At 41.4% G+C, this 17,886-nt stretch overlaps 1 protein-coding gene, 1 long non-coding RNA gene, 1 other non-coding gene and 1 pseudogene across 5 annotated transcripts in view; 1 reads left to right on the top strand and 3 right to left on the bottom strand.

The window, feature by feature from the left end:
- LOC113929734 lies at nt 1–12,042 on the top strand. Of its 3 annotated transcripts, none has more exons than XR_003522306.2 (4): nt 1–269; nt 5,878–6,003; nt 6,369–6,493; nt 9,882–12,042. It is a non-coding gene; the product is annotated as an uncharacterized LOC113929734 (long non-coding RNA). The 3 variants fall into 3 exon arrangements; XR_003522304.2 differs by having other exon boundaries at nt 6,369–6,450; XR_003522305.2 differs by having other exon boundaries at nt 5,881–6,003; nt 6,369–6,450.
- On the bottom strand, nt 2,934–5,781 carry LOC113929730 (annotated as a pseudogene).
- Nucleotides 11,325–17,886, bottom strand: part of HSPA9 (heat shock protein family A (Hsp70) member 9) — a 16,815-nt gene continuing 10,253 nt past the window's right edge. Inside the window, exons 11-17 of the mRNA XM_027606837.2 lie at nt 16,268–16,495; nt 15,291–15,395; nt 14,562–14,679; nt 14,030–14,124; nt 13,618–13,710; nt 12,996–13,136; nt 11,325–12,692 (exon numbers count right to left, since the gene is read on the bottom strand). Of these exons, the coding sequence (XP_027462638.1) occupies nt 12,615–12,692; nt 12,996–13,136; nt 13,618–13,710; nt 14,030–14,124; nt 14,562–14,679; nt 15,291–15,395; nt 16,268–16,495 (858 nt within the window). The 3' untranslated portion in view covers nt 11,325–12,614. The remainder of the gene's footprint in view (nt 12,693–12,995; nt 13,137–13,617; nt 13,711–14,029; nt 14,125–14,561; nt 14,680–15,290; nt 15,396–16,267; nt 16,496–17,886) is intronic.
- LOC113930066 lies at nt 17,734–17,808 on the bottom strand. Its single transcript, XR_003522437.1, has one exon. It is a non-coding gene; the product is annotated as a small nucleolar RNA SNORD63 (small nucleolar RNA).

Genomic DNA, 17,886 nt, shown 5'->3' on the forward strand with positions numbered 1-17,886 from the left:
CGGAGTGGAGGAAGCGGGCGGAAGCCGGTGGCTCTCGCGAGGATTTATTCAGCAACCCGCCAGCCTCAGATGGGGGTGTTTTTTTAAAGGGCGAGGCGCGGGGGTCGTCTCTTTTCCGTCCCTCTTTGGTGAATGGAATGGGCGTCGGAAAATCTACGACGCGCGGCTAGATGATCGGGCCGGGACACCCAATTGAATTGCGCCTGAGGAGTCTTAAAGAAACGCCTCAAGTTTCGTGGCTTCATACCGGACAAAGTGCTCCGGCCGACGTGCGTCACTGTCGCGCGGACTAGTGTTCAGGCTCCCAGCCCGAAATTTTCTTCTGGTGGTCCGGGACTCCGCCACCCGCAAGGGCAAAAGAGGCGCGTTACGTCTCGCCTCAGTGCTCACATGGGTTCATTTTGGACGTGGAATTTTGTGGGGACGGGAGGGGAAAGCAGGGGCTGCGGGAGATTGGGAACCTTGAGGTATTTGAGCCCACGAACGGTTTAGTGTGAGCTTTTGAGAGTGGAAGTGGGGAGAGTGTTGAAGCAAATGGGCAGCTATGTAAGTTGGAACTTTATCTTTTTGAGTTAGAATTTTTAGTTGACTCTGTCTCTCTGCACCTCAGTTGGATTTGTTCAAAAATTTGGGCCCGAACTGTGCTAGATTCGGTTTTCCCGAGGATGCTGAGGTGAACTGGGTATAACAGTGCCTACTTTAGTGGAGCTCTCAGTTTCGTTGGGTTTATAACCATTTGTGATTGTATACTTTTTGTATAATAATTGCATAAATACGTAGGTACCCTGGAATGCTGTGAGAGTGTAATAAAAGGGCCTAATTTTGGAATGAGACCCAAAGAATGAGTAGGGGTTTTGTCAGAAGAGAGCATAACACATTAAAAAAAAGAAAAAGTGTGTGCTTAAAAAGCCAGTATGCTGGAACAAGGTCAGGAATGGCTAAAGTAGCTTGAGGAGGAGTCAGAGGACAGATCATTTAGGGCCTTGAAAGTCAGGTTTAGGAGGTTTGGCTTCTTTCTCTTGAGAACAATGGACAGCTTAAAGGGTTTATAGAGGTAGGGAAATGACATGAATGTATAGTTACGTTTTTTTTTTAAGATTTTATTTATTTATTTGACAGGGACACAGCGAGAGAGGGAACACAAGCAGGGGGAGTGGGAGAGGGAGAAGCAGGCTCCCCGCCGAGCAGGGAGTCCAATGCGGGGCTCGGCCCCAGGACCCTGGGACCATGACCTGAGCCGAAGGCAGACGCTTAATGACTGAGCCACCCAGGCGCCCCTGTATAGTTACGTTTTTAAGGCGATGGTTCTGTTTGGATTGGAGAGAGCAAAAGTGGAAGCTGAGAGATCATTTTGGCTGCTTCAGTCATTCATGTGAGATAATTATAGCTTAGACTAGGGTGATGATAGTGCAGATAGAAGTCAGTGATATACAGGGTGTTAGAATGAATGGGACTGGATGATGGATTGGATGTGGAGAAAGCAAGAATGTTCCCAGAGTATGAAAATGGTTACATTTACCGAGATGGGAAAATGAGGAGCGGGTTTTGATGGATGATTGGAAATTTCCTCTTGGGCCTATTAAGTTTGAGACCTGGAAGTGGTGGTGTCAGGCAGTTGCATTTACATGCGCTTTGATTCCTTTTTGCATGTTATCTCAACTTTGTCCACACCTTTGAGATGGGGGTATTATCCCCATTTCATAGATAGGGAAACTGAGGCAAAGAAAGGTTAAAGGGACTTGCTTAGAGTCACACAACTAGTTTATGGCTTCCAGACTCCATGTTCAATGTCCAGTGCATTTTATCATGCAGCAACCCCATTACCTCTGTTGCCATAAAGTAAGGACACAATTCCTACAGGGTAAGTCTCTCCCCCAGCAAATGAATTCCCAGGGTGGAATCTCTTCTTTAGTTACCATTTTGTAATTCATGGGATATGTTCATTCATTACACAGTACTTACTGTACTTCTTTGTGCCATTCACTGTGCATAGCAATGGACCTTCTTAAAGTAAATAATCATAAACACTGTTACTGACTGGTTGTGTACCATGTCCCAGGCTTTTCCCTACTTCATTTCTCTTGCCCCAATTCCTACTTCACTTGGTTGGCTTGATCTACATCTCTTCATTTTTATGTTTATAGCATTGCTTCAGGTCCATGTTTCATGGCTTTATAAGCTTTCTGGACCACCTCACAGGCTTGCTTTTATATGTGATTCATCCTGAAGTAAGATGGTGACATCTCAGAGTTGCTGTTTGTCAGCATTTGAATCATTCAAACTTGGTAATTACTGAGATATATAACTTGTTTCTTAGAACATTCTAATCCCAGATAGTTACACTGTAGCTCCCAAAGCTTACTTGCCTAGTTGCTGTAAATTCACCATCTCTTAGAATTGAAAACCAGTGTCTTACAGGCAAATCCTGGCATTGATTTCTAGCAGAAGAGATTTGAAAGGAGTAGAACAGGGAGATGCTATTTCTTTCAGCAAGGAGGAGGCTTTATAAATGCAACCATGACAGTTTCCAGGAAGAACCTCCTGTGACATAAAAGTGGTAACAGATTTTTTTCAAAATGACATATGATGAGGGTAGAATATATAATGTCTCTTGGCACAGGTTGTCCTTTTCTGAAAAATGAAGGATTTGTACTTGACCTCAGAACTACTTCTTCAGGTCTAATGTTAGGTAATAAAGTTAAATATTGGGGGCGCCTAGGTGGCTCAGTCTTAAGCGTCTGCCTTCGGCTCAGGTCATGATTCCAGGGTCCTGGGATCGAGCCCTGTGAGCCCTGCATCGGGCTCCCTGCTCAGCGAGAAGCCTACTTCTTCCTCTCCCACTCCCCCTGCTTGTGTTCCCTCTCTCGCCGTGTTTCTGTCAAATAAATAAAATCTTCAAAAAAAAAATAAAGTTAAATATTGGGGTATAGATAACTAATGGTTGGAGGTGGGGGAGGGAAGGAGGATTGTTTTGGTGTTGAAAATACCAATAGCAACTTCAGAACACAGTGCTGTTAGGTAGAGAATGAAATTATTGGTTGCTGATGTGTGGGCCAGTTTTAAGAGTAGCCAAGGTGAAGAAAGCAGGGGAGGAATGGTTGTGGAAAGATTTCTTAAGGGCTGTACCCTTTGACTCTTTGGGAAGTCAGTGGGGTTGTTAAAGGAAAGATCTCTGGAGCTAGGCAGCCTTAGGGTTGAACCGTGACTTTGCTCCTTAACGTTGGGCAAAGGCACTTAAATCTTGCAGAATTTGTGTTTTTATCATAAAATCGGGATACTGCCTATTTTGTGGGACTATTGTCAGATTAAATAAATTGTGTAAAGTGCCTGGTACTATTTACAGCACCCATGTCAATAGTGAATGCTAATTCTCTTTTTAGTTTCTTCTAATTTGTTCTGTCATCTTCCACTGTTTTCGGTACCCATCTGTTGACCTGCTACACTACTTGTAGCAGAAAATTGAAGTTGAGAGCCTAAAGGTGGAGCAGATCCAAATTACAATTCCTAGGGATTTTTTTTCCTGGTGGAAAGGGAGCCAGTAAAATGGTCTCTGGGATCTTTACCCTGTTTCAGTGGCTTGTGTGTTAATGTTAGAAATTTGGAACTTTTCACAGCTGGAGTTTAAGAGATTGGGTATTTATGTGGGGAGGGTTGTGTGGGTGCCAAGGAACAATTGTGGTTTAGGCCTAGAAATTGGGCCTTGGGCTGGTCAGCATCTAATAGTCATTGGATAATGCCTGCTTTTACTGTCACTGTGGCCATGAGATCAATTACAAGTATCTTGTTGCTTGTGGCAGGGTTTTTATGTGAATTGTTTTTTTGTTTTGTTTTTTTTAATATAAAGATTTGTTTTATTTTCTACTGGGGGTAGAAGGAGGATCAATAGAACTGTTTTCCAGTTTGCTCTCCACTGTATACACACATACCCACACGCATACATACACATACACACACCAAAAATACCCCAACAAAAAAACAAAACAAAAAACTGAGAATCAAACACCAAAACGCCCTCAAACTGCACTAATACTTTGTATTTTGACCAAAAGAATAGATCCTGGGAGGAAGTGCAAAATGCAAAATCAAATGACCGAAAAATGCTGAACAAACAGCATTATTAATAAACAGAGTATTTATATTACTGAACTAGTAACAGTTGATGTTCTCCATGTCTGTAAAGCTTTGGAACTACATAGCTGATTTGTTAAATCTAGTCCATGCCAGCTTCCAAACTCCAGGAAAAAATTTTAGTTAGCTTCATTCTTTGATACCTCATCAAAATTTTCTAGGAGATATGGAACATCATCATCATCCTCTTCATCAATGTCTTCTGGTTTTGGTGCTTTGCTATCCAACACTTGCCGGGGGAACGGTTCAGCTAACTTCCTAAGACTTGTTAAGCTGTCAGCACCAAGCTGACTTAATATCCAGGAAGCATTTCTGTGATTGGTTTGGCTTCTGCATGACCAGTAGTTGCAAAGGTGTTAGCAGAAAGGGAAGCTTGGACTTTGGGATTGTTGAAATGAAAACTGTCCCATCATCTTTAATCATGTTCACGTCTTCAATACCAGCTATATTATTCACAGCCAGTTTTTTTAGAGAAATCTGAAGTTTTTTGTCATCAGCTCTAGCTGTTCTGTGTACTACCACTTTCTTTCTGCAAGCTGTGCCCTTGCCCCCTATCTGGACCTGAAGTTTGGCTAACTTTTCTTGATTCATGCTGTTGGTAAATCTGAAGCAGGGAGGGTCCTCCCAACAACAGCACGCGGCAAGAGCAAGATTGTGATTTTTTTTTAAATGGAAACTATTCCTGGGCTGCAGTAAACTTTTTGAAGCCTCAGCATTATGTTTGTATTAGCTATCATAAGGGTCTCCAACCAGATATACTTGTTCTTGTTTGTTCCTTCTCCCTGTTAGCATTCAACATTCTTGTCAATTTGCCCAGCTTGGAGTTGTCTATTATATACTAGGGTCCCATGGTTATAGATAGAAAAGCAGGAATCTCCTGATGATGTTTAATAGCTTTTTTTTTTAAGATTTTATGTTTTGACAGAGACAGCGAGAGAGGGAATACGAGCAGGGGAGAGTGGGAGAGGGAGAAGCAGGCTTTCCACTGAGCAGGGAGCCCGATGTGGGGCTCGATCCCAGGACCCTGGGATCATGACCCAAGCTGAAGGCAGATGCCCAGCGACTGAGCCACCCAGGTGCCCCATGATGTTTAATAGCTTAAGAAGGCCTTTTTTGCTACTGTCTAGGTAAGCAGTCTGGGGAGAGTACAGGCATCATTTCTGTGTGTGTGGGTATCCTGGTCAGGTAAGATTGGGACTTAGGTATGATTCCCTTTGGGATATCCTTAATGTATATTAACTTCTAACTGGTGTTGTAAACGCAATACTAGAATTTGGAGATCTCAGTTCTGTGTTCATGGCTTTTTATTTACCCTAATAAACTTCCTAATAAATCCTTGCCAGACTTAAAAAAATATATTTATATACACTATATTAGTATAATAAATTATTTTTTCTAGGTATCTTAATAGTTATATGTTTTTCCTGTCTCTGATCCGTAAGAGTTCCACATAAGATTTCATTTAAAAAAAAAAAAACCAAGGTGCCTAAAAATGGTTACAAATAATCTCTGGGTTAGACTCTCTGTGCAGTGGGGCATCTGGGTGGCTCAGTCGGGGTTAAGCATCTGACTCTTGATTTCAGCTCAGGTCATGATCTCAGGGTTGTGAGATTGAGCCCCACATTGGGCTCCACGCTTAGCACGGAGTCTCCCTTTGCTCCTCCCTCTGCCATTTGCGTGCGTGCTCACTCTCCCCTCAAATAAATAAATGTTTAAAAAAAAAACTGAAGTGCCAATCATTTCATGAAGTAGGTGAAGATCAATAAAGGAATGTGTCTGATCTGCCCTCAAGTTCCTGGATGTACTTAAGCATAATGAATTTGAAGAATGAAGTTCCGTAGATTTCATTCTTAAATACATGAAGAAATCTTAACAGTAAGTAAAAGCCAATGAAGAAGGCCTAAGCTATAGTGGTGTAGTGTAAAACTCAAAGAGTTGTGTAAATTGACATGACAGCGCTGCTTAACTGGAGTACAGTGTGTGAAAGTGACTTGAAATGGTCAGAGTAAAGTACCATTTACTCCCCTGTGGACACAGGGAGTATAATATAACCCTTTAATGGGAGGGGGGACTACAGCTAAGGAATTATAGCAGTTTCTTCTCTAAATGACCAAACATCTGTACAGGAATTTGTAATCTTGTTAAATTAAGCAAATATTGACCATTACATACTTGACCCTATAATGATTTCCAACTATAAAAAAAATGCACATAGAGAACACTCATTCTTTCTGTTCTAGAATCTTTTTTTTAGAATCCGTTACAAGGAGCACTCACCAGCTGATGTACATCTTCCCGTAACATGAAAGAATAATTAGCAAGGTGAGATTGAGCCATGCCCTTGGATCATTTGGGGAGAAGATAAGTAAGTGCTTAATGTTCCCAGTGGTGCCTTTTTTTGACTCAATAGACAGTTGTAGAATAGACAGATGATAATCTTTTAGTCCAATTTCATAAATACTTATTGGAGATTAGTTTTCTAATACCGGGATATGTGCTGAAACACTTTAGATATAGTGCAGTTCTTAAATTTAGTCTTTTTTTTTTTTTAAGATTTTATTTATTTGACAGAGAGGGAACACAAGTAGGGGGAGTGGGAGAGGGAGAAGCAGGTTTCCTGATGAGCAGGGAGCCCGACACAGGGCTTGATCCCAGGACTCTGGGATCATGACCTGAGAGCCCAAGGCAGATGCTTAACGACTGAGCCACCCAGGTGCCCCAAATTTGCAGTTTTTAAGGGGAAAACAAAGGAATGTTAAATACATAACCATATAAAAAGAGAAGTAGCTGTTTATAGGGCTGAGGCAGATACGAACAAGATGAATCTGGAACACCTTTTTATATGAGTAAGAAAGGAAATTAACAAAAACTACTGGGGTCTTTTTTTTCTTGTATAAGTACTTGTAACATCCTAATAGACTTTTCTTTATTGAGGTATAATTGACATAACATTATTTTATTTTCAGATGTATAACATAATGATTGAGTATATATTGTGAAATGATCACCATAGTAAGTCTAGTTAACATCTGTCAATGTATGTAGTTTCCAGTTTTTTTTCTTGTGGTGAGAACTTTAAGATTTACTCTTAGCAACTTTCAAATATGCAATAATTTTTTTTAAAGATTTTATTTATTTGACAGAGACACAGCCAGAGAGGGAGCACAAGCAGGGGGAGTGGGAGAGGGAGAAGCAGGCTTCCCGCTGAGCAGGGAGCCCGATGCGGGGCTGGATCCCAGGACCCTGGGATCATGACCTGAGCCAAAGGCAGACGCTTAACTACTGAGCCACCCAGGCGCCCCTCAAATTTGCAATAATTATTAATTATAGTCACCATGCTGTACATTTCATCCCTAGTGGTGATTTTATAATTGGAAGCTTATAACTTTTGACCTCCATCACCTATTTCATCCTCCCCATCCCATTTCCTACCCTGCCTCTGGCAACCAGCACTTTGTCCTCTGAATGTATGAGCTTGGGATTTTTGGGGGGGGTTTTATTGTTTTTTAAAAGATTTTGTCAGAGAGCACAAGCAGGGGGAGCGGCAGACAGGGAGAAGGATGTGGGACTTGATCCCAGGACCCTGGGATCATGACCTGAGCTGAAGGCAGACATTTAACCAGCTGAGCCACTCAGGCGCCCCTGTTGTTTTTTTAAAGATTTCATATATAAGTGAGATCATACAGTATTTGCCTTTCTCTGACTTATTTCACTTAGCATAATGCCTTCAGGGTCTATCCATGTTACCACAAATGGCAAGATTTCATTCTTTTCTATGACCTTTGAGTATTTATTTATTGCGGCACCTGCGTGGCTCAGTGGTTAAGCGTCTGCCTTCGGCTCAGGTCATGATCCCAGGGTCCTGGGATCGAGCCCTGCGTCGGGCTCCCTGCTCCGCGGGTAGCCTGCTTCTCCCTCTCCCACTCCCCCTGCTTGTGTTCCTGCTCTCGCTGTCTCTATGTCAAATAAATACAATCTTTAAGAAAAAGATTGTATTTATTTGGTAGAACAAGCAGGCAGAGTGGCAGGCAGAGGGAGAGAGAAGCAGGAGGGACTCAATCCCAGGACTCTGGGAACACAACCTGAGCCAAGGGCAGACGCTTGAACCTACTGAGCCACCCAAGTGCTCCTCGAGTATTCTATTTTATATATGTGTGTCTGTACATGCTTATGTATCACGTATCTTTTTTATCTGTTCATCCATCAATGGACACCTAGGTTGTTTCCGTATCTTGGCTATTGTAAATAATGCTGCAGTGAATATGGGGATGCACGTACCTTTTTTTTTTTAAGAGTGCATACGCTGCATGGGGGCTGGGGGGAGGGGCACAGGGAGGGAGAGAGAATCAAGAAGGCTTCTCGCCTGTTGTGGAGCCTGATAACAGGGCTCCATCTCACAACCCTGAGATCATAACCTGAGTGGAAATCAAGAGTCAGTTGCTTAACTGACTGAACCACCCAGGCATCCCTCTTGTTCTTTTGATATTAGCCATTTTGACAGGTATGAGATTAATAGCCCATTGTTTTTGATTTGCATTTCCCTGATGAGTGATATTGAACACCTTTTTGTGTACCTGTTGGCCATCTCTTTGTCATTGGAAATATGTCTATTCAGATCCTCTGCCCAGTTTTGGATTGGATTGGGTTTTTTGCTATTTAGTTGTATGAATTATATTTTGGTGGGGTTTTTTTGAATTAATATATTTTGAATATTAAACCCTTTTCAGAGATACTATATTTTATATCATTCAATAGGTTGCCTTTTCATTGTATTTCCTTTGCTGTGCATAAGCTTTTCAGTTTAATGTAGTTCCACTTTTTTTTTTCCTTTTGTTGACTTTGTTTTTGGTGTCAAATCCAAAGATCATCACCAAGACAGAAGTCAAGGAGCTGATGGCCTTATTTTCTTTTGGGAATTTTACAGTTTCAGGTGTTACATACAAGTTTTTAATCCATTTGGTGTTGATTTTTGCGTATGGTGTAAGATAGTGGCACAGTTTCATTCTTTTGCATGTGCCTGTCCAGTTTTCCCAATACATTATATATAGTTAGTGTTTTATGGACCCCCTGAAGTCACTCAACGTGGACTCGCTGTTCCTGTTACTCCAAATCTCCACCTGTTAGGTCAGGGGCTACAAGAACCTGTTTAAGTGCCTGTAATTTAGGTCAAACTTTTTTTTTTCACTTTTAAGCAGGCCCTACACCCAGTGTGGGGCACAAACTCATGACCCCCAGATTGAGTTGCATGTTTTACCACTGAGCCAGCCCGGCACACCTAGGTATAACACATTACTTTCCTGTTTCCTGATTGCAGACTTGAAGCTCATGGTTAAAGGCCGATTCCGCTGGTGTTCTCTTTAGGGTCAAGATTTCTGCTTACTCTGGGGCACCTGGGTGGCCCAGTATGTTAAAAGTGTAACTGATTTTGGCTCAGGTCATGATCTGAAGTTTGTGAGATCGAGCCCAGCGTTGGGCTCTGTGCTGCATGTGGAGCCTGCTTAAGATTCTCTCCCTCTGCCCCTCCCCCCAAATTTCTACTTCGTGACCTGCTGCAGCAGAAATGGGTTTGATGATGGTGCATTGTATTAGGTCTAACTGTATCAAATTGGTGACCTTTTTAACCTACAGAAATGGCTGTTTCAATGGTTCTGTAATTGCTGAATTACTTCCATGCTGTACAGACTGAGTAATCTAGGTCACCCATAGTTTCTCCATCTAAAGCTTTTACCCATCTCATTGTTCCAATACTACAGGAAGGAGACATAGCTCTCAGCAGCCTTAGGACTGGAGAATGGAATCACTGTGGTATCTGAAAACAGTGAAGGGCCTTTGCTTGAAGCAGTGCATTTTCAAGGTCAGGTTTGTCTCTTAACTTCTAATCTCATGTACTTTCTATAAGAATTTGCTTTTACTTTACAGTTTCTTCTTGCTATAAAATCTCTAATGTAAACGTTACACTTAAAATTAAGCCACCATAATAGAGTACTTATGAAAAGTATCTTCAAAATGAAGTATGGAGCAGAGCATCTTATTCTCCCTGGTAATTGATACATTGATAGAACACCTATGTTTTATTTCTACCAGTAATATGTACCTGACTCTGAACTCAAGGAAATCATCAGATGAATCCAAAGGGCCATTCTGTAAATGAAATGGCCTGTACTCTTCAAGAAAAGTCAGTGTTCTATGCCTGAGTCACTCACTCAGGTCATGATCCCAGTGTCTTGGGATTGAGTCCCACATCAGGCTCCTTGCTCAGCAGGGAGCCTCTTTCTCCCTCTGCCTGCTGCTTCTGCTTGTGCTTGCTTTCTAGACAAGATTTAAAAAAACAACTATTACCTAAAAGGACACAAATGCAACTTTTTTTTTTAAAGATTTGAGAGGGGGTGTGCGTGCCCAAGAGTAGGGGGTGAGTGGGCAGAGGGAGAGATCTCAGACTCCCCACTTAGTGCAGAGCCTGCCAGACTTGGGCCTTGATCCCACAACCCTGAAAGCATGACCTGAGCCTAAAACCAAGAGTCAGGATTCTTAACCAAGCCACCCAGATACCCTGAAATGCCACATATGATTTTTGATTGCGGACTACATCACCAGAATGGCAAGGGTGTGATTTTAAGTGGGGAAACCTACTTGGAAAAACCCAATGAGTAAATTATACTTGGTGGTAGGAGTGGAGAAGGTGGTTCTGGATGTACTTTGACAGTGGCTAAGATTTGTTGACTTTTTTTGTTTAGGCAACTGTTAAGCCTATTTACTCTTAACTGGAAAGACTACTTAGGAAGGGAAACCACAAGTTCCTTTTGGGCCCTATCAAGCAGTTGTCCACAAAAGGAAGACTGTATGTGAAGAATAAAGAACTTTTTCAAGGTTCTTTGTACCATTTATCATTTTTACTGGTAGGTACCTGAAGTGCTGCTGTGTTCACTACACATGGGGTAGAGCCTGAGACAGTATCTCTCAGTACCTTTCCAAGCAGCTCTTTAACCTGATGCCAACTTTGATAAAAAGCTACTAGTTCTTAACTGGGGTGCTTTAGAAGTGCTAGAGGGGCTTATCACAATGATTAGGAGACTCTCGAGGCATTCAGTGGGCAAGGGCTGACCAGAGATGCTAAGTATCTTCCAACATGCCACAAAATCTTTCACAAGAATTACTGCACATCCCACAAGGTTCCCAAGTATTCATGTAGCGGAAAACTTGAGCCTAGAATTTATTTTTCATATGAATCTCTAGAAGTGTTTACATGGGTGTTAAGGAACACTTAATTTCCCAGGAATGTAATTATTGTGTAAACAATCTCCTTCACATTAGAACACTATATTGACTTAATTATACATCAATTTAGTTTCTAGATCTCACAAAATAAAAGGAGGCATTACATTGATGGGGGTCTGAGCCCATGTTCCTGACAGATTCCTTTGGGCATGGTATATGACAGTAATCCACGAAAAGGGGCGGGGGAGGGGAGTCTGTTGGAAAACTTCTGGGAAACAATTCTTCACACTTAATATAGGAAAAATATTCACCCTTCTGCTTCTGAGGGTTTCAGCATTTAATTAGAACTACATCAGAGGATACAGGACAAGGCAACTCACTCAGGATTGAACAGGAGAAATGTAGAATCAATTCCTGATGGACTGTCCTTGGTAATAATGCTGCTTCATCATACCAGCCCTTCCAAATCCTGAATTTGTATTTGAGCCAGTGTTAGAAAATCATGTATTCCACCTGAACGACTTTAGGTCAGGGAATGGAAGTATGATTCATATCCTATTCCTGAAGCTAAATCTCAGAGCCTCACTCCTCAAAACTAGAGATCAAGATACTCTTCGTATTTATTTAAAAAAGAAAAAAACCCAGAATGGCTCAAAAAAAAAAAAAAAAAAAAACCAAGGACACAAGTGCCCTGACACAGGACAGAAGATAGCTAGAAAAATATGCCTTAGAAAAGTTAGGGAGCCCTATTACCTTACTTTAAAGTTGTACCTAACAGCTATTTTTCCATTGATCTAGCTACTCCTGCCCTATCTCCCAACATGGCACAGCAAGGCCTCAGTTGAAGAATCCCTTATACATACAGGCTGGTATAGTAGTTCTCAATTAACTAGAATAGGATCCCATCCCCATATGATCTCATTCCAGGTCTATGGCTGACTACCTTCATTATTATGTTTAGAGATGGTTTCACCTCTTAAAAATATGGCTACTAAAGCACAAAACATTGTTTTAATAATGATCAAGAAATCTTCTCCCCCCGCCCCGGCCCTTTACATGCAGCTGAAAAATGACTGACAGAGTACTATGAACTTTGTATGGTTGAAATTCTCATTAAATGACCATTAGCTAATTGTCCCTAAATTTACATATTAAGGAAATTATATATAGAATACTGCAAAAACACAGTAAAAGACTGAAGTTTGCCCATTTCTGCTCAGGAAGTCCCTTCACTCCCAAGCATCATATTTCGATTCCAAAGTTTATTGTTATTACTGTTTTTCCTCCTTTTGATCTTCCTTTTGTTCCCCAGTGCCAGAACTTCCAGAGCCTTCTCGCTCAGATGCCATCTGTTAAGAAAATATTTGAAAGTAAGACATAAGGCTGACGACAGTTTGATAAACTACTGAGGAGGCATATCCAGCCTATTCCACTCTCCCTCCCTCCTTGTACACTATTCGTGGTTTCTGTGCATACCTCCCTTTGACTGCTATCACCCTCCCTCCCAACGCACAAAGAGTATTTCCAACTCCGATACCACCAGTTCTATAAATGGCCATGTAGAGTGCCACCAGTGACGCAGTAATCAACAGTTCTATTAAGATCAAGTTAGGGGCAAATTCATTGAGCAACATGCCCTTCAGCCCTTGTACCTTTTTGTATGCCATTTCGAAGAGCTTCAGTGATGCTTGTTGAAGGGAAGATGCTGCCTGCCTTATGTTTTCTCCTGTTTCACTGTCTTTTCGAGCCAGAAGTTCCCTCATTTTGGAAATCTCTTCTTTTAGCTTGTTGCACTTAAAAACAAAACCAAACTCTTTTTCTGGGTTTCTTATCTCTCATTTTGTGTAGCAGTAATACTCAAACATTAAGAAACAAAATTCCTATCACTGACAAAACTCATCTTTAGAATTTTATCTCTATTTCCTTATTTATAAAATGGCCCCAAATGAAAGTTTGTGTGAAAAATGGAAATAAAAAGCATTTAGAAACAAAAAATACTGATATCAAGACCCACAAAGAAAAACTTAAGGGGCACTTAAGTGGCACTGCTGGCCCAGTCGGTTAAGCATCTGCCTTTGGCTCAGGTTATGGTCCCAGCGTCTGTGATTCAGCTACGCACTGGGCTCCCTGCTTAGCGGGGAGCTTCTCCCTCTCCCTCTGTTCTTCCCCGCTGCTTGTGCTCTCAAATAAATAAAATCTTAAAAAGAAAAAAAAAGCCACTTCACATTGGTGACAATGCCTGACCTTCATTAACTATTTTAAAAGAGCACTCACTTCATCAGCAGGCAATTGGTCCTTAAATTCTTCCATTTTTGTTTCTGTGTCATGAATGATTCCTTCAGCCATATTAACAGCTTCAACTCGTTCCTAAAAGAAATTAGAAATTTAGTACGAAAACTTCCCAATCAACCAGTTGGCTGAATGTCCCCATCGAGCTAGACAACATGCTAAGTGATGCATATAGTTTCAGAGTTAAAACAGAAATTACTGTGGTCTGAAATAGTCTAGCATGTCTATAAGGGATTTCAGCTGAATTGCAGCATTTAAGAATTCTGATATGGAAAGACTGAAAATAAGAAAGGCATTCCACACAAAAGTTATGAGCAAAGGACGGATTCATATGTCAATGATCCATGTCCAAACTCCCACTTTCACCTCCCAGATGCAAGAGGCAGAAAGTAGTTACCTTCTTTCGCCGGTCTTCTTCAGCATACTTTTCTGCATTTTTAACCATATTTTCAATATCATCTTTGCTTAACCCACCAGAAGACTGGATCACAACTACAGTGAGAAAAAAAAGCATCTTGTTACTGTTACTTGTTATTGTTATAAAATTACCTGCTTCTTATTCTACGGTATTAAGAAAAAAAATACACCTGTTCAGAGTAACTAATTTTGGCACGTAATATACAGAAGAATACCCTGTTGTCCTATCGTAAAAAGAAGGAAACCAAGGGTCTGAAATACACAGACCAACTGACCTGCCTGTCTACCAAAACTTCAATGATCCAGAAGCCCAGTGCTTGCCCATTTGGGGTAATAAACACCACACCTGTTAATGTGAATCTGCCAACCAAGGAGGAAAGGGACAAAGAGAACTCATCCTCCACTAAGGCTGGGGGTAAAGCTCTGCACAACCTAGGTCTACTTCTCAAACAGAGGATCTTCAATGAGGTCCCTCGCCTCACTCTTACAGTCTGATAAATAAGAGCACTTACTCTGCTGCTCACGTCCTGTCCCCTTATCTTTGGCTGAAACATGTACAATCCCATTGGCATCAATGTCAAATGTAACTTCAATCTGAGGGACTCCACGAGGGGCTGGGGGAATTCCAATCTAAAATAAATACACAGAGTTAAGCTCCTCTCATAAGAGGTCCAGTGTTCTATTTCCAAACCTCTATAGTCTTCTGGGTGAACAAGTAACTTTTTCCTGGGAGAAACAAAAAACAACTAAAATGTATAAAAACACAAACCACAAATTTATAGTAAGGGTAGTAATTTCATTGCTACCTGAAATAAAAAGGGCTCATGCCAGTAAAGGTTCACTACAGCAAGGAACCATAATGGCTTTATGTACCTGAGGACCCAGTGAATGAGAGGAAAAGTCTCTGTCACTGTTCGTCTCACCAAGAACCAATAAACGATGCTGAAGAGAAGCCAGTATCAAAAAGGTCTTAAATAGTAATCGGGAATTTTTCTTAATTAACATTGTTATATTTTCCTGGCTCTTGTATTAAATACAATTCCTAAGGCACCAGGAACAAGACTTTCAGGTAAAAATTGAAGCCATGAGTATCCAGCTGCAGAATTTGTACACTGAACTAGGTAACAGACTCGGTCCCTGTGTTTTAGCAGTTTTTGGTAATATCATTAAGTATTACAATATAGTCTAACTGCATATTAAAAGGAATGACAAGTACAATACCCAGAATTCCTGATACCTACCAAAGTAAACTGTCCAAGAAGTTTGTTGTCTCCAGCCATCTCTCTCTCACCCTGACACACTTTAATCTCCACTTGAGTCTGACCATCAGCAGCTGTAGAAAACACCTAGGGAGAAAGACATTCCCTGGGTTGGCAGTCTGATTAGGCTACTTCCCTTTATACAAAGTGCAAGTCAAAGAAAGAAATTCCCATCTCAACACTTCAGAATGCCAATGCACATGGTGTTCAGAACAAAGGCTTATGTCCTTGCAGGGGACAAGAGTAGGATTAGCAGTCAAAGGGTATACAATAGCTATTGTTTCAGCTAAGCAAATGCACTACACAAAGATGCAGCATTAGCAAATACAGTGTCAAAAGAAGGGGCTAAAAAAATGAGATCTTGAAACACGTTCATCTGAAGCAACAGGTCAGAGACATGTCACGGGAAGTCACCATAGTTCTCTTCAGATGATGTGTTGGCAATACATCACTGAACAAATAGCAATATCCATTTGGTATTAACAGCTGTTCAGAAAAACATCAAAATTGGGAAAGGCAGGGAATAATTCTTAATCTAAGACTGAGCGAGCCACTGTCCAAGTAGCCCTGCTTGGTATCTAAGGAACCCCATCATTCACCCACAAAACAAGTACACTCTCCTAATCTGGGCCAGGTTCTTTTTACTGTCTTTCAGAAGAGTACAGGGAATTTAGTCCCAAATGATGAGGGTTCTTTTGCGAAGTTACTTTAATCCCGTGAAAGAGACTACTGATACCCTACCTCCAATCATCACTGCTGGGTGACAGGTAAAGAGAACTTTTTCAGGAACAATAACGAGAGAGAACAAAACACAAGATTCTTAGCACACACATTCAACTAGTATAGACTCCCAAGACAAAAAGTGAAGTTTTCTAGGAAAAGCTCACAAAAAGGGGTGCGATCATGTCCCCTCACAGATCTCGTATCTCTGTGACAACGGAGAAGTAGGTGATTCTTACCTGGCTTTTCTTGGTTGGAATAGTGGTGTTTCTGTTGATAAGTTTGGTAAAAACACCTCCCAGAGTCTCAATACCGAGAGACAGGGGAGTGACATCCAGGAGCAGCACATCTGTGACATCACCAGCTAACACACCTCCCTGAATGGCAGCTCCGATGGCCACAGCCTCATCAGGATTTACAGCTTTGCTTGGGGCTCGGCCAAAGAGATCCTGTACAGTCTGCTGAACCTGAACCGTCAAAAAAAAAAAAAAAAAAAAGAACCTGTCACTATCTACTAAGGGCAACTACCCAAGAAGGGAAGAGTGTGTTCCCAAATCATAGCAAATCTCAGGACAAGCTGCTTCAGATCCAGGAATATTCACTCAAGTTACTATTTCATATCTGAGTTTTCCTTAATGACCTAAATGTGTCAAGTGGGTAATACTCACTTTACTTGACTATCATTCATAGCTCTCTAAAATATGAGAAGAATCTAAGTTTTGTTACTGGGTTACCCATACAACACATTAAATTGGAAACAGAGGATAAAGAGGTGCTTGGATGGCACAGATGGTTGAGTGCCAAACTCCTGATTTCCTCAGACTCTTGGCTTCGGCTCAGGTCACGACCTTAGGGTTCTGGGATCGGCTGCATTGGGCTCTACACTTGGTGCAGTGTCTGCTTTTGTCCCTCTCCCTCTGTTTCTCCCCCAGCTCACATTCTCACTCTCAAATAAACAAACAAACAAAAAATTATTAAAAAAAAAGCAGTAGAGGGTGCATGGGGTGTTCGGGTGGCTCAGCTGGTTAAGCGCCTAACTCTTGATCTCAGCACAGGTCTTGAGCTCAGGATCATGAGTTCAAGCCCCGTGTTGGGCTCCACACTGAGGAGTCTACTTAAAAAACCACCACCACCACCCCCGCCCCCCCCCCCAAAATAAACAGAGGATGTAAGACACCAGGATTTAGATATAGTCCAACTCCTCCAGATCGACTAACAACCAACTTAAAAGCAGCAGTGGTTAATTCAATAATTCGACACTGGTGCTAATGTGAGGCATGTTCTTCCTGCTTATTTTACTAATAATGCTACAAAAAAGTGCTACTTAAATAGCATCTGAGATAATTTGTTAGCCCAAAGATCTCTTCCTTGTCCAAAGCTGCTTTTTTCTCCACATTTATTCTGTGCATATTCTCGTAAGCCCAGAAACCCCAAAGGAAAAATTACTATTAAAGCCAAAGAAAGGGCGCCTGGGTGGCTCAGTTGGTTCAGCAATTGCCTTCGGCTCAGGTCATGATCCTGGAGTCCCGGGATTGAGTCCCGCATCAGGCTCCCTGCTCAGCAGGGAGTCTGCTTCTCCCTCTGACCCTCTCGTGCTTTCTCTCTCTCATTCTCTCTCTCTCAAATAAATAAAATCTTTAAAAAAAAAAAGCCGAAGAAAATTCTATTCAAACTATACAATAAGAATTGCATCTTCAACAGGTTCTGTGCTCAGTCATTAGTTTTCCACACACCTGTCTTATCAGAATGATGTGTTGATAAATAAAATGCATCACTGCACAAATCTTTGTTGAAGAGATGCAGTTAGAAACCCTGAACACCATATTCCTGTCCAAAATTGCCTCTAGAGCTAGACAAT

This window comes from Zalophus californianus, chromosome 5, assembly GCF_009762305.2.
Source record: "Zalophus californianus isolate mZalCal1 chromosome 5, mZalCal1.pri.v2, whole genome shotgun sequence".
Classification (NCBI taxonomy): domain Eukaryota; kingdom Metazoa; phylum Chordata; class Mammalia; order Carnivora; family Otariidae; genus Zalophus; species Zalophus californianus.